At 65.7% G+C, this 24,653-nt stretch overlaps 1 protein-coding gene across 6 annotated transcripts in view; it reads right to left on the reverse strand.

Moving 5' to 3' along the window:
- Nucleotides 1-24,653, reverse strand: part of PRDM16 (PR/SET domain 16) — a 275,561-nt gene that overhangs the window by 40,632 nt on the left and 210,276 nt on the right. For all 6 annotated transcript variants that reach the window (XM_059691515.1, XM_059691517.1, XM_059691514.1 and 3 more), the window contains one exon: nt 2,886-3,020. In XM_059691515.1, coding sequence (XP_059547498.1) covers nt 2,886-3,020 — 135 coding nt within the window. The remainder of the gene's footprint in view (nt 1-2,885; nt 3,021-24,653) is intronic.

Genomic DNA, 24,653 nt, shown 5'->3' on the forward strand with positions numbered 1-24,653 from the left:
CCAGCCCCAGCAGACCGCGGGGTCCACGCTGGGCAACAGAAACGAAAGCAAAAGAGCAGCGCCCGGTGCCAAGGGCAGGAAGCAGCGGGTTCGCATTAGCGCCGGCGCTGGCCCGTGCGTGCGGCGTGGCTATCGGGCGGCCGATCTGCTAGGAGCTGCCTTTGTCTGACGGGAGGAGGAGGTCGGCCCGTCTGCTTCCACTTTGGGGAGGCCGACCCCTGCTCCGCCGGAGCCCCTCGCCTGGCCCCGAACAGGCTGCTGACGTGGGTGTTCCTGCCGCCCGGCCTGCCCCGGGGGGTCCCCTGCCCCGAGCCCTGTGCCCCAACATGTGTGTGACCCTGGCACCACGCCACACCATCCTCAGCGCCGTGGCCCCGTGCCACCTCGCCACCAACACCCCTGCCTGTTGAGGGGCCTCTCGGAGCCGCGGGGCTGGGTCCCCCGAGTGTCGAGGACATGAGCTGCAAAGTCACTCACTGCCCAGAGCCCGTGGGGGCCCAGGAGCCCGGCTGCCAGCAGAGGCCCCGTGGGCGGAGGGAGCCAGGGCGCCCGGGACACCAGGAAGCTCCCAGGGCCGAGGAGGTGCAGGGCAGGCAGAGGGCTCCCCTCCCCCTCGGGGCGGAGGGCTGAGGAGCTCGGGTGCCACCAGCCTCTGCCTTTGCCTCAACGCCCCCCACACGCCCCCGAGCTCCTGCACCGAAACAGGACGGGTACCGCGAGGCCGTGTCCGGGAGAAACAGCCCGAAGGAGCCTGACGCTGTGCGGCGACACTCCGCCGGTGCAGCTACAGGGCCAGGCGCGTTGCTGCGCGGGGGACAGCACTTCTGAGCAGAGACACGCGGGGATGAGCGTGGGGCCGAATGCAGGACGGGGGGGTGGGGGGGAGCCCTCAGTCCCCGGGTCTGACGGAAAGGCGGGCAAGGCAGTCAACCCGCTTTAGACGCTGCAGACGCGACATGGAGCGGAAGCCAAGCTCCCCGAGCCGTTCCCAGGGAAAGAAGCGGCCGCGCGGAGGGTCAGCCACCTGTGGGCTTTGCCAAGTCCGCGCAGACAGACGCCCGCTCTCCTGCTCCCCGCGGGGCCCCGCGTGCCCGCCGCTGTTTCCCAAACGGGAAACCCGGAAGCTCCGTCTTCCCTTCTCTCTGTCTCGGAAGCACAGCCTGGCCGCTGCCCCGGGTGTGAGGGCCACAGCCAAGGACAAAGGCGAGAAGCCCGTTCCCCCTGTGCGCCCTGCTCTAACGCCTCCGCTCCAACGCCCCGCCATCTCCAATGAAAGGGTTTCTCGCCCGGCCGGCGGGGCTCAGTGGATGAGCATCGACCTGTGAATCAGGAGGTGACAGTTCGATCCCCGGTCAGGGCACAGGCCCGGGTTGTGGGCTCCATCCCCAGTGTGGGGCGTGCAGGAGGCAGCTGATCCATGATTCTCTCTCATCAGTGATGTTTCTCTCTCCCTCTCCCTTCCTCTCTGAAATCAATACAAATTTTTTTTTAAAAGAAAGTTTTTTTTTTTCAAGTTTTGTTCTCCCTTTTATGATTATTCTTTGCTTTATATGGGAACTTTTTTTTTTTTGCCACCAGAACAAGTTCTTTTCTAAATGTCAGGTTCTAACTAAAAGCCGTGCATGTCCTGGGAGCAGAGGCGGACTCGAGCCTCAGGGTGTGCTCAGGGCCTCCTGGGTGCGGGTGAGCCCCGCCGGGGCCCTGAGGGGTGAGGGAGTCGCCCCCAGCCCGGGGAGGGGGGACCGCCCTGGTGGCGGCTCTGCCTTTATTAATCCCAAACCCTTTCTCTACCACGGGGAGCCCGACGGAACGGCTTGCACAGGCCATGGGGGAAGGCGCCTGTGTCATGTGGTCTCTGCTAACATCTTTGAAAGCGATGGAATCCCTTCTGCAAGTGAGGTCTCCTGTGTGACCCCAAGATGCCGTCGGCAAAAGCAAACGGCGCGGAGGGAGGGGCTGGGCCTCCGGCTCCCAGGAACCCCGTGTTCGGGGAAGACGGCGGGAACGTGGCCCAGGGGCCGGCTCCGGTGCGGAGAGCCAAGAGGCCGGCCACTTGCAAACTTGTGATTAAAGCCATCGAAGCCGCTCCCGGCATGGGGCCACGCTGCCTTCCTGTCCACAGAAACTCCACCCGGCACCTTCCATCCTGGTCCGCCGTGGGTCGGGATGCTCATCGCCCAGGGCGGCCCCGACACCCAGGGGATGAGTCCCCGCTGCAGGCTGGGCCTGCTGCCACCGCAGGTCTCAGGGCGGTGGGACCGCGGCAGCCTTCCGGCTGGTCAGCGATGACCCTTCCCCAGGGCCTGGCCACACAGCCCAGGCTGACCCGATTCTCCAGCGACAGTTCCGCTCCCCGCCTCCCGCCTGCCTCCCGGGCGGGGGCACCTGTCGGGAGCGAGGCCCGCAGCATCCTGTCTGCTCGCTGGTCCGCTGCACGCACCGGCCTCTTTAGCCCCCAGGCCTGGCGGCCCGGGAGGCACTGACCCAGGGCCTGGGTGGAGCCCATGAGGTGGTGCCGCGCTCCCTGAAACCCTGCGCCGACCGTGTCAAACCCCCACGCAGGACGGGGCCTGGCAGAGGTCCCTGGACCCTTTACCTTGGCCCCCCAGGCCTCTCGCCTCATTGCCAAGGCCCCAGCAGGGTCAGAGGTCAGGGAGCCCTTCATCTGACACCCCAGATCTCTCGCCTCATTGCCAAGGCCCCGGCAGGGTCAGAGGTCAGGGGACCCTTTACCAGACACACCAGGCCTCTTGCCTCGTTGCCAAGGCCCCCGTGGGGTCAGAGGTCAGAGGACCCTTCCCCTCGGCAACCCAGGCCTCCCGCCTTGGTGCCAAGGCCCCCGCAGGGTCAGAGGTCAGGGTTCCTGGGCATGAGCCGCGACCTACCTGCTCGTTGATCTGACACATGGTGAGGTTCTGGTCGTCGCAGGAGCAGGCCACGCGGATGTACTTGAGCCAGCTGCCCGCCCCCGCCTGCCCGGCGTCCACGCAGAACTTCTCGCCGCCCAGGTCTTCGGAGACCTGCCCGGGAAGGAAGAAACGGAGCGGGTCAGGGGTGTCCTCCATGAGACACGCGGCCGGGCCCGGAGCGGCAGGCGCTCAGCACCCGGGCATGTGAGCGAGCCCTCGGCCCACAGCCGCCTGCCAGCAGCCCCGGTGCCAGGGAGGGGGCCTCTCTCTCACCGAGCAGCTCACTGGCCGGCGTGGAAGCTGCCCCCGCCCTGTGACGCCCCCAGCAGAGCGCCCACGTGTGAAACCCAAGGCCACCGCCGCAGGCCTGCAGGAGCCGCTCTTGGAGGTAAAGGTGTTGGGTGTGTGGCCGCATGCGAACCGGGTGTGCACACGCTCACACCCGCGTGCACCTCACCCTGCAAGTCAGAACGACTAAATGTTCTTCTGAAATGTGGAAAGTTTCATCTGATACCGTGGCCGCCCCCCACGCAGCCTCTCACGCCCGCAGCCTCTCACACCCGCAGCCACGGCTCCTCTGGCCACGGTTCCCTGACCGGCTCTGGCCGGCGGCGCCTTCATGCAGAGACCTGACTGTCCAGCTCAGAGAGGGTCGCCTCACTTTGGTGGGCCCTGGGGGAGCCGCAGGCTGGGTGCCCCCGACCCCCACCTGCTCCGCCCAGTGCCTCTGGGGGTCCAGCCAGAGCCGTGGATGGGGCAGCATCCGGGCCAACCTCGGGCAGCCCAGCCGGATACAGGGATTGGGGGAGCCGAGGCCACCTTCGCCCTGAGGTCCTGATGGGCAGGGTGTCCGGCTGGGCAGGTGATGGGAGCAGAAGGGCCCAGGGAAGCCAGGGCGGGGGGCAGGGGGGTGACCGCCCAGTGCAGACAGAGGCAGCTCTGGGTCCCATGGCCTCTATGCCCCGTGGATCCGCTGAGCGCCTTACGCAGGGAGAGCAGCCGGGAGGGAGGAGCTGCCCCGAGGCCGGAGCAACGGTGCTTCGTAAACATTCCTGTGGCTCCCAAGTGGCCCAGACACTTCCTAACGGCCAGGGGCCCCCCAAGTGGCCCAGACACTTCCTAACAGCCAGGGGCCCCCCAAGTGTCCCAGACACTTCCTAACGGCCAAGGCCCCCCAAGTGGCCCAGACACTTCCTAACGGCCAGGGGCCCCCCAAGTGGCCCAGACACTTCCTAACGGCCAGGGGCCCCCCAAGTGGCCCAGACACTTCCTAACGGCCAGGGGCCCCCCAAGTGGCCCAGACACTTCCTAACGGCCAGGGGCCCCCCAAGTGTCCCAGACACTTCCCACACGGCCAAGAGCCCCCCAAGTGTCCCAGACACTTCCTAACGGCCAAGGGCCCCCCAAGTATCCCAGACACTTCCTAACGGCCAAGGGCCCCCCAAGTGGCCCAGACACTTCCTAACGGCCAGGGGCCCCCCAAGTGGCCCAGACACTTCCTAACGGCCAGGGGCCCCCCAAGTGTCCCAGACACTTCCCACACGGCCAAGGGCCCCCCAAGTGTCCCAGACACTTCCCACACGGCCAAGGGCCCCCCAAGTGTCCACAGACACTTCCTAACGGCCAGGGGCCCCCCAAGTGGCCCAGACACTTCCTAACGGCCAGGGGCCCCCCAAGTGTCCACAGACACTTCCTAACGGCCAGGGGCCCCCCAAGTGGCCCAGACACTTCCTAACGGCCAAGGGCCCCCCAAGTGGCCCAGACACTTCCTAACGGCCAGGGGCCCCCCAAGTGTCCACAGACACTTCCTAACGGCCAGGGGCCCCCCAAGTGGCCCAGACACTTCCTAACGGCCAGGGGCCCCCCAAGTGTCCACAGACACTTCCTAACGGCCAGGGGCCCCCCAAGTGGCCCAGACACTTCCTAACGGCCAAGGGCCCCCCAAGTGGCCCAGACACTTCCTAACGGCCAGGGGCCCCCCAAGTGTCCACAGACACTTCCTAACGGCCAGGGGCCCCCCAAGTGGCCCAGACACTTCCTAACGGCCAGGGGCCCCCCAAGTGTCCACAGACACTTCCTAACGGCCAGGGGCCCCCCAAGTGTCCCAGACACTTCCTAACGGCCAGGGGCCCCCCAAGTGTCCCAGACACTTCCTAACGGCCAAGGGCCCCCCAAGGGATGGGGCAGCTGCTTTGCTGTGGGGGACACAGCACCTGCCTCTAGTCTGTCTGTGCGTCTGCACCCATGGCCCTTGGGGAGCCTGTGGTGGCCCCTCTTCTGAATGACAAGTGTCCGAGCGACACGCAGGGGCCCAGCGCTGCTGACACCTCCGTGGGCTGAGCTGGGAAGGGGTGTGAGCCGGGGCCTCCGCTTGGAGAACTCTCCATTTTGGGGGGACTTTAAGCAAATGGGCCTAATTCTGAAAAAGAGGAGAGAAACCAGAGGGTCTGGGCAGGTGGAGACACGAGACGGTAGGCGGGAACAGGTGGGTACAGGGAGGGCGGGCACAGGTGGGTGCAGGTGGGCACATGGATGGCGGGCATAGATGGGCACAGGGAGGGTGGGCAGTGTGGCAGCGGGGCTCCTGTCTCCGTCCCAGCTTCCAGTCCTCACCATGGCAGCCCAGTCCCTGAAAGACCAGGGAAAGGGGGCGTGGCCCGCGGTGCCAGGTGAGGCCCCTGTGGGCGGCTGGGGGGGAGCACAGGCCCATGGGAAGGGCCCCTCCTCCCACCTCCCACCCCGACTGCAGGAAACCCGCCGAAAAGACCCCACACGAAGCCTGCGGTGGTGGCACCTCTCGGAGCAAGGCCGCCCCTCCCCCGCCCCTCCCCCGCCTTCCTCTGTTACAGGAAGAAGAGGGGCAGGTGGGGGTGGGGGGTCTGGGGTTCCCTGTGGCCCCCACCCCGCAGGGTGTGCACGCGGCTGGCAGGGACGGCGTCTCTGTCTCCCTCTGTGCGTGCCCCCTTCTCTCTCTCTGTGTCTCTCTGTCACCCGCCCCCCAGCCCCATCGGTGGCTCAGAGCCGGGCCTGCCAGCTCTGGGGTCCAGCTGGCTCAGGTGGCCCCTCACCCTGACCCCCAGGGCCTGGTGCCTGTTGCCGGAGTCAGCACTGGAGGGAGAGCCATGTAACTAACCAACGAACGAATGAATGAACTACTGTTCTACGTGCTTAAAGCTCCTCTCCATCCAACTTGCACGTGTGAGTGCTCATGTGTGCATGTGTGTGCACATGTGTGCATATGTATACGTGTGTGGCTGTGAGGGGGCATCGGGTGTCTGTGGGGCACCCACTGTGCTTTGGGAAAAGACTGACCCGCTGCCTGCGGGATGGGCCCCAGGCGGCCCGCAGCCCCGCCTCCTCCACCAACCACCTTCCCCGCCCTCCAGGGCCCGCCCTCCGTCTCCCTCTGCACATCACGGTGGGGCCGGGCCTGCGCCAGCCCTGTGCCAGGATGCGGCATCACAGGCAGCCCCTGGGCAGGTGCCCTGGGCCCGGACGCTGCACTGGGCCCTGCAGACTCGCTCCCCAGGCGCCTCCATCTGCTGCGGTGACAGGGCCCCGGGTGGGACCAGGGCTCCTCTGCTGTCCCCCTGCCCTCTGTCACCCCGAGAGCCCACTTGACCCTCTAGGTCCTCAGAGGGCTTGTTGTGGTGGGAGGTGAGTACAGCCCCAGAGGCTGAGGGCAGGGATGGCTGGAAGGTTCTGGGCTCACCCACCTGACCCCACGCCCACACCGACGCCTTCCTAACGTGTATGAGCCAGTCACACCTGTGGGCACAGGGACCCCGCCGCCTGTACCCGACAGCCAGGGTCTACCGTTGACCTTGATGCAACCTGGAAGAACAGGCCCCGCCTTCCAGAAACTTCCGCCCTCCGCCCTTGCAGAACCAGCCCCTCTTTTCCAGGAGACGCCCTGCAGGCCTTTGTCCCTGACCCAGGCGCTCCTGGCCCTCGTGGTGCTGGGCACACGTCCCGGCTGGCGCACAGGTGTCTGAACAGGACATGGCTGGCCGCTCGCCCCTCGGGACGCCGTGCGGAGCTTTCAGTCTGTCCCTGCCCCTCTCGGGGTTCAGGGCCTGGGCTCGGGGGCCACAGTCTCCTGCGCCTCCCCCACCTGGCGCCCAGTGTGCCCCCCTCTCTGGCCAGCAGCCACCCTCTCCTGGTCACTCTGGGGCATGTCCCCCCTCCTTAATCCAGAAACCCTGTCCCCGCCCTGACCCGGCGCCTGGCCACTGGGTGGCACTCACTTCCTGGTGGCCCCAAAGGTCAGAGGAGGCCCCTCCTCCCAGGGCGCCTGGCTGGCTTCCGGGGCGACAGAGCAGGACTTGGCTAACCCTTTCCCTCTGAAGAGATGAAACTGCTTCTGAGAGGCGCCAGGCAGAGCCGCCCCGTCCTCCAGTCCCTCCCCGCGTGCAGCACCCGCGCCCCCGCCCCCGCCTGACCCGGGTCCGAATCCTGGCTCGGGCTGTGGGGCCGGCCCTGGGAGTCCCAGCGCCCCCAGAGGAAGCTGCCCTGATGCCCGCTGCGCCCATTCAGCCTCGCAGACTCCCTTGTCCTCGTCCCTGCCAGCTCCCCAGCTGGTGCACCCCCCCCCCCCCGGCCCCATCAGAAACGCCGCCTGGGAAGCAAGGGATGGAGAACCTTCCAGTGGTTTGCACATCGTTCGAGGTTTCCTGCGCTTCTAATGTGTGGGCTCTGCCGGGTGGCTCTCTCCTGCTCATGGGCACGGCCTGCCGAGGCCCGCCGGGGGCGAGCGCGCAGGTGGGGTGCCAGGCTGCCGTCCTCGCTGGCCCAACGGGTCTGAGCGAGCAGGACGGCGCCCCAGGCTGCCCTCGGTGCCCAGGCCCTGCTGCTGTAACACGGCTCCCCTGGCACAGCGCCCACCCCCCAACCAGTGGGCACCAGGGAGGGCCTCCTCCTGCCCCTGCCCCTGCCCCTGCCCCTTCTTTAAGGACCAGCAGGCTGTTTCCAGCCCCAGCCCAGCCCCAGAGCCCGGTGTGCGTGGTGGGCGCGCACGTGCATACCCCGCAGCAATTCACGGCCTCTGTGAGCTCCATTCTGTCGGGAGGGGGCGGAGGGCGCTCCGGAAGCACCTCCATCGTGCGGGCAGGCCCAGGACCAGCTCAGAGATCCCCTCCCCTCCGACTCTCACTAGCTCATTGCGGCTCAGCTCAGCTCGGGGATGAGATGACCCGGCGCTGCCCCCAAAGGCGACTGGTGGGAGGGGTCGCGGGGCAGATGGGCGTCCAGGCGGCAGGTCAGGGCCTGGGCCCACCTGCTCCGTGTGGGAGGGAGGGGTGAGGACAGGGCGGGGAGCAAGGGGGCGGCTTCTGGGACAGGGAGGGCAGCCAGGTGGAGGCAGCCCTCCCCGAGCTCATGAGGAGAGAGGGGTGGAGAGCTGTGCTTCCTGGGGCGCGTGGGGCTCCTCGTCCCCAGGGACAGCTCCAGGCCAGGGGTGCGTGCCCCGGGCATAAGGACCAGGGTCCGTTGGTTTCAGGGACCCCAGAGCCCAGCCCGCGAGAGGAGGCTGCAAGCGCCCGGCAGGGAATGCTGACGCTGCCGAAGGCCGAGGCCCCAAGTCCGCAGCTGGGGGCCCTGCTCCTGCGCTAATGACGCCAGACCCCGAAACCGCCTCTGCTGTCCCGGGGGGCAGGCGCGGTGAGGGCCTGAGGAAAGTCACGGACCGCAAACTGTTCAGGTAAAAGGCGACGCGAACCCCCGAGGGAAGGTCTCTGTCCCCCAATACTCAGGCAGCCGGGGCCACGGAGCCTCCTGGGGCTCACAGACCAGTTCCCCCAAATACCCTGACACGCGGGGGCTGCGGCGCTGCCGGGGTGCATGGCCTGGGCGTCCCCAGGAGCCCGGATCCCAGGCTCAGCCCAGCACCGCTGCTGCCTCTCGGCTTGGACGCCTTCCCTGCCTCCTCCCCTCCCACCTGCCCCTTATTTTCCTCCCTCCCTCTCGCCTCCCTGGCCCAGGGGCCGCAAGCGCGGGGCCACCCAGCCGGCAGCGGCTGCGAACTCGGCAGAAACCCAGAGCGAGGCAGTGGCACCGCAGAGCTTCGAGCTGATGGGGTCCCCTGGCCTGGGACTCATACCCCCGATGATGTCATCGGCGCACGAGAAAGGAAGAGGGGCTACAGGAACCTGGGGCTCGGCGGCTGCCCCTCACCTGCTGCAGAACCGGGTCCCCACAATCAATGGTTTGAGTGAGGTGTTGGGGGGCTGGGCTTCCCCCAAGCACAGGTCTCGTCACCATGCAAGCCTGCAGTTTGTCTCAGGGCCACGCGCTGTAGGCGGAGCCGTCGGAAGAGACGGGCACTGTGGTGCAGACCAGCTCCCCCGTGGGCAGGGCAGTGAATGAATGAATGAATGAATGAGTGAACATGGACCTGCTCAGACACCGGCCCCGGGGCGGCCAGCAGGGAGCAGGTGACGGCGCAGGAGTGGGAGCTGGGGACCCCTGCGGGCGAGGAGCCCCGCAGACGGTGAGTGCCGGCACGGGAGCATCAGGGATGGCCGGGTGGCCAGCGGCCAGGGCGCGCCGAGGGGAGGCTGGGCTGTCTGTACCACACGTGCCTGAAATGCCAGATTCTCAGCCTAACAACACGGGGTGGGCTGGGGGGCTGGTCCTGCCGCCATCGCTCCTGTGGAACCAGAAAGCCTCCTCGCTTGAGGGCTGTGCGGGGGCCGTGGCCGAGGGACAGGCCGACCGGCCTTGGCAGAGCCCATGCCCACACCGGCCCGGCGCTGAGAGCCTGCAGGGTCCCGGGCTGGTGGCCACAGGTGCCTGTTGCCCCCCGCCCCCCCTCCCCCGCTCCAGCTGCACCTGCGCATCAGGCCGCTGGGCAGAGGCGGCCCTTCCTGGCTTCCCCGGGGGTACACGTGCGGCTCCTGGTCGGTCGGGAATGTTCGGTGGGTGGCCCGGGGCCCCAGAGGGACAGACCAGCGGCAGGAGCAGGTGAGGGTTCTCGTGAGCGTCCTTTCTGCCCCCAGGTGCCCCCCAGGTGCCCCTCAGAACCTGCCCCCCAGGTGCCCCTCGGAACCTGCCCCTCGGAACCTGCCCACGCCCCAGAGAGAAGGCGGTCACTGCAGGGCTCCCACGCACCTCTCAGAGGCCCAGGACGGACCTCAGCGCCGCTGATGACAGGGTCAAAGCATGGATTTGGGGCTGGACTTGAACTCGACAAGAACTCACGCGCCCACAGGCCCAGGGCCCCTTCCCCTGCCCCCGGAGAGGCTGGCGCCCAGGCAGCTACTTGCCAGGGTGGGTCCTGCAGGGGCCTGGCCTCAGGTGACCCAGGTAATGCTCTGGCACCCCCGCAACCAGGCATCACCGTGGGGTACCCCCCACCTGTCTATGGGTGTCCATGTGCACAAGCCCGTCTCGTGGGGGCTCAGCCCAGCCCAGCCTCATGGGGCTGCTGCTCCTGGGTGTTGGGGGTGGGGTGCGCGGGGGGGGGGGTGGGGGCGGGAGGACAGCCCCTCTGGTCCTGCGCTGTTGGCTGGACCTGGAGGTTGGGGAGGGCAGTCGTGAAAAGCCACCGACGTACCACCATCTGGGCCAGTTTGGGCAGGTAAAGGCCGGTGCAGAGAAGCCCCCCAAATCCTGGCCTGCCTTGTAAACTGCCCCCCCAGCTCGCAGCTCCCACTCCTGCTCCCTCGCCCCCGCAGGCCTGGCCCCCGCTCCCGGGCCTGATGTGGTTAAGCTCAGCCAGGCGCTCGCTCAGCCCCGCGCTGCTGCGAGGGGGGCGGGAGCAGGAGCTCCGAGCGGGGAGGTCACAGGCCACCGCAGGCCCAGCTGTGACCTTCGCGAGTGAGACGCTCCCAGCTGCTCTGGTTGCTGTTGCTCATGAAAAAGATGGAAACCAGCCAAACAACAAAACCGAGGGCTTGCGGCGGCACCTTCGCCCGGGGTGAGGGGAGCCCGGCTCTGCCCACAGGAAGCGACCCCGAGTGGAGGGGAGGCCCCCGCAAGGTGTCACACGGCCACATCGCTGGTGACGAACGGCAGAGCTGTGAGCGGGCACCTGCCAGCAGGTGCTGAGCAGTTTGCACCGCGGCTGAGCTGCTGCAAACCGGGGGAGGGGCCTCCAACCTGGCAGCCGGCCGCGGGCCTGGGCACCTGTCTACACTCTCTCTTTGCTGGACAAAGGCCCCGGTGTGGGCACGGAATGCCAGGCCGAAATGCCCCCAAGGACCCAGGCCTCCTCCCCCAGCTCTGCCCCCGGGGCTGGGACCGTGCACCGTCCAGCCGGTGACCCCAGAGGAGCTGCTCGGAGACCCAGAGTCCCGTCACCCTCCGACCCCCTCAGCACCCCCGTCACCATGGACGACAATGCGGACGGCGCCCGGGAGTGACTTCCTCCCACATGCACGTCTCAGAGAACAGGGAGCTCGGCGCCCCCTCTCCCTTCCTCTGCAGGCGTCCCCGGCCACCACCCCGCAGACCGCTGCCCCGGCCGCTGGCCACCAGGAGCTGTACCATCGAGTCCCTAGCGGCCACGTTCGCAGATGAGGAAACAGGCACAGAGGGGTTAGGGAACCGGCCCGGTGTGGCTCAGCAAGAAAGGGGCCGGCTGGCTGGACACGGCACTGGATGCCTGTCTCACTGCTTTCATCTCTGTGAGGACCAGCGCTAAGCACCCTGGTTGGTCCTGCCCTTTCTGCCTCTCCTCGCCTTGACCATGGCAGCCAAGGGTGACTAAAGCTCCCCTGAACCTCGGAAGGACTGGGGTTCAGTCAGGGCTCACTGACTGTCTCCAGGGGTGGGTGGATGGACGGGTGGATTGGAGGATGGATGGGATGGACAGACAGATGGAGAGATGGATGGATGCATGATAAATGGATAGATGGGTGGATGGATGGGTGGGTGGGCAGATGGATGAATGGAGAGATAGCTGGAAAGACAAACGAATGGCCCGGCTGGTGTGGCTCAGTGCCTGAGCATCGACCTATGAACTGGAGGTCACAGTTCGATTCCTGGTCAGGGCTCATGCCCGGGTTGTAGGCTTGATCCCCAGTAGGGGACGTACAGGAGGCCTCTCTCATCATTGATGTTTCTATCTCTCTCTTCTTCTCTGAAATCAATAAAAATATATTTTAAAAAAGACAAATGGATGGAGAAATGATAGATGGATGATAAATAGAGAGATGGGTAGATGGATAGATGGATGGACAGATGGGTGGATGGATGAATGGATGGATGATGATGGATGGACAGACGGATGAATGGGTGGATGGATGGGTGATGGATGGATGGATGGATGGATGGGTGGATAGTTGAATGCATGGGTAGATGGATGGATGGGTGATGGGTGGATGTGTGGATGGACGGGTAAATGGATGGATGGATGGACAGATGGATGAATCCATGGGTAGATGGATGGATGGGTGGATGGGTGGATGGATGGGTAAATGAATGGATGGATGGACAGATGGATGAATGCATGGGTAGATGGATGGATGGATGGATAAGTGGATTGTTAAACTGAATAATAGATGAGACACAGAGTCCCCTAACCTCCCCAGACACCTTTGGCTTCCTCCTCTTCCCAAGGTGAGCTATAAGGGAACATCCTTCCAGGAGTTGTAAAGGTGGAAGAACTCCTGGGGACACCTCTCCCAGGAAGCCTGCCCTGATCTCACACACCAGAGGGGCTCTCACAGTCCCTGCCCCATCACAGGACGACCACAGTGGGTTTCATTCGCTGATGCCCAGAGCCAGGCGGATGGTGGTGGCCCTCACTGTTTGGGGGACAAATGGGCGAGGGGCTTCGGGACAACAGACCGGCCTTTGCCAGCGAGTCTCTGTGCTCATCTCCCCTTCACCCTCTGGGCCCCTCTGCTCGTTTCCCCGTGGGCTCTGCCCAAGGACACGCAGACCCTCCTCCTCGTATCCCTGCTTCTCTGGACTCGGGGCTGCGATTCCCCTGCGTCCAACGTCACGGTCCTCTGTGCCCTGTGACTGGGCTTTCCCCGGGGTCGACGGGGCAGCGTCCTATTACCCAGGGCTGAGGCCACGCTGGCTTGCCCCTCTCAGCGCCCTGGGGGACGGGCACACAGTAGGTGGTCGGGGGAGGGCTGGCGCGCAGCCGGGCGGGTCCAGCTGGGATATATTTAGCGCCTCCCTGCGCTGACTCAGTCTCTCCGAGCCCATCCCCTCTCCCTCCTCCAGGGGACACGTCGGTCCGGAGCAGCTCCGTGACTCACGCCCCCATATCAGCCTCGTGTTCTGAGATCAGCGCCCACAAATAGCTCACATCTCAACAGGCCGACTCTATGCGGATACCTTGCCAGTCCCCAGCGAGCACGTGTGGCTGACAGACAAACATGGTCATGGGCAGAGGCTCCTGGCGCACAGCCTGTGGGGTGTGGACGCCCCGCGATCAGCCTGCTCCTAGGCGCCCCCCTGCAGACCTGCGCTTCACAGAGAGGGGCTGCCTTTTCTCCAAACACTTTCCCCTCATGGTTCTGCCGCCTGGGATTTCAGTGGCTTTTTTTTTTTTTAAATCCTCACCCGAGGGTATTTTTCCGTTTATTACTATTTTTTTAATATATGTTTATTGATTTCAGAGAGGAAGGGGGAGGGAGAGAGAGAAACATCAATGATGAGAGAGAATCACTGATTGGCTGCCCCGGCACTCCCCCTACTGGGGATCGAGCCGTAACCTGGGCCTGTGCCCCTGACTGGAATCAACCCGGGGCCCTTTGGTCCACAGGCCAGCGCTCTAGCCACTGAGCCACACCGGCCAGGCGATTTCTGTTTTCTGGTGTTTTTTGCCGGGGGGTGGCGGGGTGGCCCGGAGCTCGGTCGTCGTCCGGCTGCGTGGGGAGGGGCCCGGGGTCCTGTACCTGTAACCCAATGGCCCATCTCTCTCTCCCAACTTCTCAGCGCATCGGACATCAGACGTGGGGTGATGAGATACTGGTGGTGCGACGCGGGGCTCCGAACCCCCTGGTTCCTTCTGGATCCTCAGTTCTCCCGCGTGGCCCGTCTCAGGGACGGACCTCGCGAGCCGCACGCCCGGCTGCCGAGGGCTGTGCCCAGCCTGCGCCACCTCCCTGGGAACCCACGGCCGGCTCCCTTCCCAGACGCGGGCACGCTGGGGCGCCCGGCGAGTTTGGAAATGATTCATGGGCCGAGGTGGGGCAGAGTCAGGCCGGAATGACAAATGGAACCAATTAAATCCCGCAGGTCTGCCCTTCCCCGGTTCCAGCGTCCAGTCACCTCGGAGGAAATATATTAGAGGAATTAAAGTGTGTCCCCCCCCCCCCCCCGGTATTACCTGGACTCCTTTCAAGTCCACACCAGCCAAGTGCAAACAGCTCTTCTCACTCAGGAAATAGACCCGAAGTGGCTTGTGAAAGTCTAATGACAGCGTCCGAGGCCCCGCCAGCCCTCAGCCTCGCCTGGCGGCTCAAGGCAGCCGGCCCCGCGGGACGCGGGTGAGAGCCCCGGCCTCGCGGCCGGACCATTCTTCGTGGATTCTATCGCTTTTTTAAAAAAAATCCTCACCCCAGGATATTTTCCATTGATTTTGGGGAGAGTGGGAGAGAGCGGGAAGGACAGAGAGAAACATCGACATGAGAGAAACACATCGATGGGTTGCCTCCTGCAGGCGCCCTGACCAGAGCCCTGGCCAGGGAGGAGCCCGCAACCGAGGTACATGCCCTTGACCGGAATCGAACCCGGGACCCTTTGGGCTGCAGGCCGACGCTCTATCCACTGAGCCGAACTGGCGAGGGCCCTATTGCTTTTTTTTTTTTTTTTAATTTGAAAAGAGGCAAAGGGCGGAGGATGTGGTTTCTCCCGGGAGCGGGTGTTGGACTTAGTCCGGCCGCTGGGTTCCGCGATGTCCTGGGATGAGGATGAAAGCTCGGGGCGGGCTCCCCATGGCTCAGGTGGCTCGCCTGCCTGCTGTCCTGAGGCGGACACGTCCCCGCGTGACCATCAGGAAGGGCTGTGCAGACTCGGTCCTTCCGTCCTGGGTGGGAGCGGCCGGGGCTGGGGGCCTGGCCAGTCCTCTCCCTGTGAGCTTGGCTCTCGGGTGCCTGGCGGGTCTGACAGCTGTGGGGGCAGAAGGTCTCTTTGCCGTCTTCCTAGCCGGTGGTGGCCGCCCAGGGTGGGATCATGTTGTCCTCCGGCAGTTGAGATGCCCCCACTTATTGGGGGGCCTGAGCTGGGGTCTCTGGCCACAGTGGCCCCGCGGACGCGGACCCAGCCCCACACGGCGAGACGTGGCCGGCTCTGGGCAGACAAGCTGCCCTAGCGACCCCACGAAGGCCAGGCTCACGGAGCTGGTGGGCACCGGGGGGCACCCGCTCCTCCCGTCTTTTCTAGAAGGTTCCCTGCCTCTGTGGGCATGTCTGGTGGGTAACGTCGCTCTCTATTTCCTTCCCTCGCACTCTCCACGCGTTCCGTCCCCTTCACACGGTGTTTGATTATTTTTAAGCAAAAATGATCGCTTTGATTCTTTCCCAACTGCCTTGTTTTGAAGATAAGGTGTGTGTCCCCTCTCTGTTTAATACCCGTGTTAATAAAAGAACCTTAATGGAAAGCAGAGGAGAATCCAAGCACTTCTGACCGCCCCTCCCTAGGTCGCAGCCACTGGAGCAGACGCAGGCGCGGCGTGGAACTTTCGGTGGCTTCCCGCCGGGCCGTGCTGGGCTCTACGTGGGTCCCGTGGAAGCAGAAATTCCCTGAACACACGCGCCTCCTTAACATCTCAGGTGCACGCTAGCGCCGCAGGCAACATCGGGCGTGGCGTGGGGGCGCAGGCCTGTGGGACCTGGCGCTCTGGGGGGACAGCGTGAGGACCAGGCGCATCTGAAAGGGAGTCCCCCGCTGAGTGGGCTCCTGGCCACGGCTCGTGACATCTCTCAGCGTCTCTGCATTTCTCTCTCTCTCTTTTTTTGCTTGTTAATCATCATCCGAGGATATTTTTCAATTGACTTTTAGAGAGAGTGGAAGAGAGAGAGAAACATTGATGTGAGAGAAACACATCGATCGGTTGCCTCCTGCACGAGCCCCGACCGGGGCCGGGGCCAGGGAGGAGCCTGCAGCTGAGGTCCGTGCCCTTGACAGGACTGAACCCGGGACCCTTCGTCCACAGGCTGATGCTCTACCCACTGAGCACACTGGTGAGGGCTCTGTGCTTTTTTTAGGCCAGTGGTTTTCAACCGTCTTCATCTCGTGGCCACATACACTAATCACCAGAACTCTGTGGCACACCGGAACACACACACACACACACACACACACACACACACACGCATATACATTGTCTGCTGATCTGACAAAAAAATAGATACAATTTTGATTCACTCACACTGGATGGCTATCGTTGTGTCCGCTGTTGTCATTGTTTTACTTGACAATCTGGGGGACAGAGGTCAGTGCCCCGACCACACAGTCAGGTGCCGCGTGTTTATACGTTCTCGCGGCTCCCCGGTGGAAGATGGCTGCACGAGACCAATATTTGCAAACGGGCAGGATCCCCGGGCCCGGGCAGGCAGCCACCAGCGTAACCCCCTGGGGGCCCAGGTGGGTCGGTGGTCTCTCCAGGGTCAGGGCTGTGACCAGGGCTCCGGGCTGACGAGCGGGGCTGCGTGGGCTCCCGGTGCTAGCCTTGAGGAGGGCGACAGGAGGCCTCAGAGGTGGAGACGCCCCCTCAGGTGACCGGTCGCTTTGCCCGGGGCCACCGTCGCGGCCTTGTCAGGGCACCGGCTGTGCCTCCGCAGAGGAGGCTGTGGTTCCCTGGTCTCCGCGAGGCCCTTGGGCAGCGACCGATGAGGAAATCGCCGCCATGGGCGTCTGCGAGGCGGCGGAGAAGCGCCTGGATGCGCATGGAGTTCAGGCCCCAGGATGCGTCAGGGACGGCGCACGTGCAGACGGCGATTGGAGCTCATCTGGGGAGGGAGGCGTCCGGGGAGCGCATGTCCAGCTCGCCAGGCGGGGTCGCGGGCGGGGCTCGGCGCCTCTGCTGTGATGAGCAGCGCCGCTGCGCTTCGTGTGTTTGGTGGGAAAGGGTCGGAGTGAGGGCCGTCCTTTCCAAAAGGGGGCTCAGCGGTAACTCCTCCGGGGGAGCTGTTCCATCGAGACGCGGCATAAATCGGGGGCCCAGGGCTGCTCGCGCTTCTGGACGACAGACACTCGGGGTCCTGGGCCAGCAGCCCCATCGCGTCCAAGTGTCTCCCCAAAAGCCTTGGCTACTGGGGCGTCGGGCACGGGCTCAGCTGACGCCCTGCATTCCTGCGTCCCCTCTGGTGGAGGGGCCCTCCCAGTCCCACCTGCCCGGGAGCCGCAGGCCCAGCCCCCCTTGCACTCCCCCCCTGCGCCCCCCCATACCCCTCCCCCTCGCACCCCTCCCCACGCCCCGATGGCACAGACCCCCTTTGTGCGCAGGAGACGGGAGACCAGGCCGGGTGTCCCAACACCCGGTTACAGCCCGGATTCTGCAAGAGGATGTTAACCACACGTTCTAATAAAAAAATAAAATAAATAATAATAAACATTTGACCCGAGTGAGGATCTTTCACGAGACGCCCTAATCATTTTTCTGCTCCGACCTCCGTTTTCTCTGGCCCGGCTCCAGGGAGCCCGGGGGCGCGACGGCCTTTCCTCGGAGGGAACAAAGGTCTTTTTCAGTCCGAGGGGCTGTCAAGTTTATCCAAATATTCTCAGCTCACTACCAGCCCCTTTCTGAATTGATATTTCCAATAAAAGGACACTTTGTATCTTTAAGCCACACGCCCCCCGAGCGAGGATGCGGAGGGCAGGGGAGCGGGCCGCGCCGCCGGCGCCCACTTCCTCGGGGACGGGTGGCAGGAGGCGTCCCCGGCCTGACGGGGTGGGAGCGGGCAGCCCCGGGCTGGGCGCTGAGGGAAGAAGGAGACGGGACCCCCAGAGGGTGCCCACCCTTCACCGCGCCCCACGTCAGGGCATCGCCACGCACCCCCTCCCGGCCGCGGTGCTAATTTTGGCCGAGCCTGCCCAGCCTGCCAGCAGCTGCCAAGCGCATTAAGTCATGAGAGCGGCGGTGGCGGCGAGAGAATTCATTCCAGCCGGGCTGAGCCGTGCGAAGCCTGTGTTCTCCGGCTGTCGGCACGCCGGGCAGGGAGCGCCTCCCGGGAGCCTGCCCTTCCCCGCACGGCGAGGCCGGTTTCTTAGCACCGGCTCCTCCCATCTGCCCAGATGTCTCCCACTAGCCAGCCTCAGAGCCCTGTGCTGTGTGCGCGTGCGTGCATGCGCACACGCACATCTGTGTTCACACGTGTGCACATACCTGTGCATCCACGTGCATGCACATGTGTGTGCATGAGTGTGTGCCCACAAGCACACACACACATGCATTTGACACCCCTCTGAGGGTCCCTGCAGCCCCACAAAGGGCATTTCCTCCCACCGGCCGCCTCCAAACGGCTCTGATTAGCGTTAATGATAATTCTCATTAATCACCCTCTGCTGCCGCGGATGGAAACGCGGCCGCGGCCCCGTGACAGGACCACTTAGCCGTATTTATGACTTGTGTGCGCAGCGGCAGCCGGCCGACACCTCTGGCCTGTGGCTGACATCGGGGCTGACATTTGGGGCTGCAGCTGCACCGCACAGAGGCCCTGTGTTTCTTCTCCTTGCCCGCCCCCCTCACCCCCCCGCCCCAGGGCCGCTCCAGTGCAGAGCAGGGGCCCCCTGTCAGGGTCCAGGGCGGAGGGACGGGGCTGCGGGCTGGGGGTGTGGCTGCCTGAAGCAGGGAGGCTCCTGTTGCCAGGAAGCCCGCCTGCTTCTCAAGCGGAGCCCACACACTTTCCTGTCCCTGCCCGTGTGCGTGCCCGTGTGCGTGTGTGTGTGTGCCCGTGTGTGCATGTGTGCCCGTGTGTGTGTGTGTGTGTGTGTGTGTGTGTGTGGTGACTGTTCCCATCCCTGCCGGTGGAGCAGACATGGACTGTCCACTCACAGTGGGACTGCATCTTATCTCCCAGTGACCCTCAGCCACGCACACAGTAGGTGCTGGGGCATGTTTGTGGCTCTAAGATTGTCTAAGTCAGCGATTCTCAACCTGTGGGTCGCGACCCCTTTGGCGGTCGAACGACCCTTTCACAGGGGTCGCCTAAGACCATCCTGCATATCAGACATTCACATGACGATTCATCACAGTAGCAACATGGCAGTGGTGAAGTAGCAACGAAAATAATTTCATGGTTGGGTCACAACATGAGGAATGGTATTTAAAGGGCCAGAAGGTGGAGAACCGCTGGAAGTGTTCGGGGAGCAGGGGTGGGGGTGCTGCAGGCAGCTGTGTTCACAGAAGCCCCGCCCCCGAGTCCACCTGAGCAGCCATCTGAGGTCCTGGGGTCACTGCCAAGCCCGGGACCCTGCCACTGTCCTGCACATCCCGGAAGGAGCCACCCGGAGCCGCAGCCCGGGGTCCGGTGGCTCCCATGGACCCCGCCGTGCCCACCAGCTATTGCTCCCTGGCCGAGACGAACGAATGGGTGCATCTGGGGCCCGGGCAGTCTCCCCCTTTCTCTCCACCTGCAGCCCCGCCCCGGACGCTCGGGCAGTTCCCGGGGCAGCGCGCGCAGGTGCGGGAAGACCGTGCCCGTGAGGGATGGCGCCGCCCGAAACACGCCGCCTCCTTAGGAAGCAATAACAGTGTCTCTCAGGCTCGGAGCGGGTGGGCCCGCACGTCGGCCTCTCCCCTCCGGCCAGGCCGTCGGAACTGAAGCTGTGCCCTGGCTCCCGTGTCCACAGGCCGGCCTCTCCCTGCAGCCCGTGGGGAGGCGGCCATCGCCCGGGTAGCAACAAGCATGCCGCCCTCGCTGGTGAATCCCCCGGCACCGGGCCGCGTGCAGGGGCACAGGTCATCGCCTGGCTGTTGCCAGGTGAGGGCGGCGGGCGTGGCCCCGGGTGGACTCGGGAAAGGAGCCGCCGCGGAGGCTTGTCCGGAGCTTGGCTTGGACGGGTGGGCTGTCGGGTGGAGCTCGCGCCCGCTGTGCTGACCTCCCGGGCGTCTCCAGCGGCTGCGGCTCGTCGCCCGCCCTCTTGCGTCCCTAAGTCACAAGGTCAAAGTGCGCTCTGACACGCGGGACTATTTGGGGTCCACTAGATGGTGAACGGAGCCCCCGAGACACATTAACCACCTCCCCCAGACCTCCCACCGGCGGACAAGCTCCCTGAGCACAGGAGCCCCTCCTACAGTGAGCTGGGGCCGTGGGGGTGGTCTGACCTGTGCACCCTCGGAAGCCCCCGGAGCCCTCAGAGCCCCGAGCCCTGCGGAAAGCTGGCAGAATCAGCACCCCGATTTCATGGGGGTCTCTGTGCTCAGGGCCACGTGTGCCCGGACTCCCCGCTCCCCCGGCCCCTAGGAAAGCAGGGGGACTTCTGGCTGCTTGAGCCTCCAGGCCTGGGCAGGTGGGGTGCTGCCTTGGGCCCCTCTGTGAGGGGCTGGCACCCGGTGTGTTTTGTTTGGGGGCCTTCCTCCCCCTGCCCCCTTCCTCTCCCCCCGCCCCCTGCTCACGGAGGAGACAGCCATCAGGCGGCGGTTCGTGGCGGCAGCGGGAGGCGGGCGGGGGGGGGGGGGCTGCGGGCCAGGGGCCTCTGAGGAATTTCACGATCATAAAGTGGAGGCCGGATCGCCCTCTCGGGAACGCAGAATCGGCCAGGGCCACGCAGGGGCCCCGAGAGCCCAGCGCTTCATCTCGGGGCGAGGGCGCCGAGCACGCGGCCTGCGCTGGCCTCCCGACTCCCCAGCCCCGAGCCCCCCTCCGCGCCGGGGTTCCCCACGAACGAAGTTCAGTTACAATGACACGGGCGTACCTCCCTGTCACAGCGGCGGGTAAACCGGTTGTCAAGGGAAAGTGACAGCGGACACACAGCAAAGACGGACGCCGGCCCGCAGTGGCGGCCCCGGGGCACGGGTGCGGGTGGGAGGGGCTGGGGGTCTGTGCGCCTGCCCCTGGCGCATCCGCAGTCCGGCTGCCTAAGAACATGGACATGGGGCCCCGCCGCTGAGGCGAATGAAGGCCCCCGCGACGGCTCGGCCTCTGTTTCTCTTCGGGGTCCTGAGCGAGAGGACCCCCCAGAGCCAGCCATTCCCCGAGAACAGAGCCCCGGGAGTCTAGAGGCCCCACTGCTTCCAGGTCCCCGGCCTCTGGGGGGCAGTCCCGGCAAGCACGTCCGGGTCTCAGCGGGAAACACCGCCCGACAGACGCCCCCAAACAGGCCACGCGAGGTCCCCACATGCGGTCACCATTGCAGCGCCCCATCCTGATGACGAGATAGACGACGTGTCTGAGTCATTCACCAGAGCTTTCACACGGGCGGCAATTAGGGACAAGGGCCTGTGGCCCCACCAACAGGGCTGCAAGGAGCCAGTGACTTTGCCTACGGGCAGGGATGGCGAGGGCCGGTCGGCGTGGGTCCCAGTTCCGTGTCCAGCGCGGACGGAGCCGTGCCCACGGCACCCGCTCTCTGAGACCTGGCAGAGCAGCACGCGGGGGGCGGCGGGTCTGCGCCAGCACCACACGGACACCCTTCCCGCGGGCGGCGCGCTGAGCGGCGGGGGAGGGGGGGGGCTCACGTCCACATTCCCACGCCGGCTGCTCCGGCTCCCAGGCACACAGAGGACACGGTTTTTTCAGGGGGAAAGAAGTGACGATTGCCAACAAGTTTCTAAAGGGCCCTCAGACGAAGCCCGAGGCTGGAGCTGTGAGCGCGGACGGGATAAACAACGCTGACAGGCGGGCGGAGCGTGAAACCCGACTCGGCTCGGGGGCACAGCCGAGGGAGAGCCCTCGCAGATGGCGACGCGGCCAGGCCCCGCGGGCGGGCGCTGCGGGCGCTGCTGGTGGCGGGCGGGGATGTCGCTGCCGGAGCCTCTTCCCGGAAGCCTGGCCTCGAGGTGGACGGTCCTGAGCGGCTGTTTCATGGCCTTGACCCAGAGGAAGGGAGCCGCCCGGCCGGGAGGGCCGGCCGCCCCTGCTGTGGGCACGGGGTTAGTTTGTGCCCCGAGTTTCTGAACTTAGAGAAAATGTGAAACCTCATACATTTAAAGAGTCCAGTGGGGTCCAGCCGGCGTGGCTCTGGGGTTGAGCGTCGACCTATGAACCAGGGGGTCATGGTTCGATTCCAGTCAAGGGCACAGGCCGGGTTGCGGGCTCGATCCCCGGTGCAGGAGGCGGCCAATCAACACTTCTCCCTCATCATTGATGTTTCTCTCTCTCCCTCCCCCTTCCTCTCTGGAATCAATACAAATATATTAAAAAAGAATAGAGTCGGGCGGGCACATGGAGGCTGTGTGTCCGCCACCGGGAGAGGTCAGTCCCAGGAGAGCACCAGCCATGGGGTCCCATGGGGGTGTCGGCCCCCAAACCGGTCACACAGTCTTCCCTTCTCCCTGCACTGCGGAGTGTCAGTGTCCCTCAAAATGGTTTGAATTGGGGGTGAGTCCCCGGTCTGTGGCATGAGCGTCGCACAGTGTCTGAGGCAGACTCGGGACTGGGGGCGTCACCCGATTCCGACTGTTCCCTGGATTTTCTCTGGTGCGACTGCTCCGATGGGGGACGGCTGCCTCTTGGCGCCGGCCTGGCCCGTGGCCCCAGGAGACCGTGGGCTTTGTCACCCGACCGGAGAGGTTTCAGAGAGGCCTCTAAGCACGGGAGGGGGCGGCCAGGGTCCCTTCTGCCTCTGCCCGCTCCGGGGGGGAGCCGGGCCCCCTCCCGGCTGCCCTCTGAGCCACGGCGGGGCATCTGCAATGAGGCGGCAGCAAACGTCTGCGCAGACGCTCGCTCTCCTGCGGCCGCCACGGTGTCCGGTGCCCCAGCCCCTCTCAGGGCGGGCGGAGGTCTCGTGTCCAGAGAAAACCCTCCAGGACCCACTGACCACGTTCCCGGAGGCTGGGCTGTGAGAGGCGATTTTTCTCTGCGCGGGGACGTGGGACGCACCGCCGCCCGCTGCTGGGCCTGTGGTCCACGCGGACCCAGGCGAGGGCTCAACCAGCCCCACCCCTGTCCCGGCTCCGAGGGCGGAACCCACAGCCCACGAGGGTCCGGGACACGTGGACCACGGGCGCTGCTTGTGCCCGACCTCATCCACAGGAGAGGAGGTCTCGGACCCCGGCCCTGGCATCACACGGGCATGTTCACGTTAAGACCGGCCCCGCCTCACCACGGTGGACTCTGCGCCGGCTCACCCTCTGCTGGGGGCCAGCCCGGGGCTGCGGGGTGTCGAGCGGGTGTCTCCGGGTTCTACCCAGCATCACTCAATGGTGACAGGCATCGCCACTGTCCCCTGGGAGGCAGAGTGGCCGCGGCGGGAAGCCCGGGGGAAGGTCATTGCTTGGGGACAGGAGGCTCTCGCTGCTGTGGCTGTGACCTGGGAGCAGCTGAGCGGCTGGCAGGGTGGTGGGTGCATCACGGGAAGGGCAGGTACACCCCCCTGGCACTGCCCAGGCCGCCGGCCGCAGGGAAGCTGGTTCCTGGACCCCGGGGAGGGGGAGGGGCAGGAGGAGGCCCCGAGCGAGGCTCTGGGAAGCTCTCCCCGTGAGCCATGCCCAGGGGACCTCGGGCACCCGTGGCTCCGGCCCGCTGCTGGGACTGGGAGGGACGAAGGCTGTGGACGCTTGTCCAGCTCAGCGGGCGGCCGGCCTCTCAGGAGCAGGCGGGAGCCACGCAGTGGGGCAGCCGTGGGGGCCTCTGAGGGCGATGTGTTCCCCGGAGCGCAGGGGGGCCGGGGCCGGGCTCCGGGCACAGAGAACGCCGCTCCGGGGGGCCGTGCCCCTTCCTCCCCGACGGGACCTGGGTGGCGGCACGCGGACGGCGAGGGCACGTGAACAGATCTGCCCACCGGGTGTCCGTGCTCCTCCTGGGTCGGGCGCTGTAGGGAGCAGAGGCCGCTGGTCTGTGTCCGGCTCACTGAGCCGGGGGTGCAGGGCTCCTGGGGTCCCCACCGGGGTCTGGGTGCACGAGCTGCAGCAGAGACGTAGGCTCTGCACCTGGGCCGGGCCAGGCCGGTGCGGTTCCGCCAAGGCCCGAGGAGTGGGAAGCGAAGCCGCCCCCTGTCTGGAGGACCAGGGTCCGTGCCGCCAGCCCGAGGGCGGCTGGTGTCGCCTCAGTGCCCTGAGCGTCCCTGCTGTTGGGGAATTTTCTCAGCTCCCAGGATCCGACCGCTGAGTCTGGGCAGGAGGGACAGTGCCCCTCGCCGCCCTGCAGCCAGGGACCGCCCGGTCCAGCTCCTGGCACCACCGTCTCCGTGCCCAACCTGCTCACACACCTCGCCTTCCTTGGCCTCAGCCTGCTCATCTGTAAAATGGGTGGAGGGCAGGGCCTGCCTCGGGGCTGCCCCGCGGCCTAACCAAGACCAAGCGGGTGCCCAGGCGGCAGGTGTTCAGAGCGGGCTCCCCGGCGGCTGCTCTTGTTTCTAAAGCTTTGCACACAGGAGGGGTTGGGGTGGGGGGGAGGGGATGCTCGAGACAGAGGGCTTCAGGCCCACCTCCCCCATCCTCTGAGGGGGCCGCCATGAGCGCGGGCTCAGGCTGATCAGAGGGCGGCCACACGTCATGCAGCAGACGGCCGGCGTGTCTGTGCAGAGCTGCTCCCTGCCTGGGGGGGGGGAGGTGGAGGGCTCCCCCGCCTTTATCTCCTCGGTGGGCGGCCGGGGCCGGGGCTGGGAACGCGGCTCTCGCACCAGGCCCGGGCCGCACGCTGATGTGGGCACGGGGATTATTTGCTTAAGATTAGGGCAGTT

This window comes from Myotis daubentonii, chromosome 3, assembly GCF_963259705.1.
Source record: "Myotis daubentonii chromosome 3, mMyoDau2.1, whole genome shotgun sequence".
NCBI lineage: Eukaryota > Metazoa > Chordata > Mammalia > Chiroptera > Vespertilionidae > Myotis > Myotis daubentonii.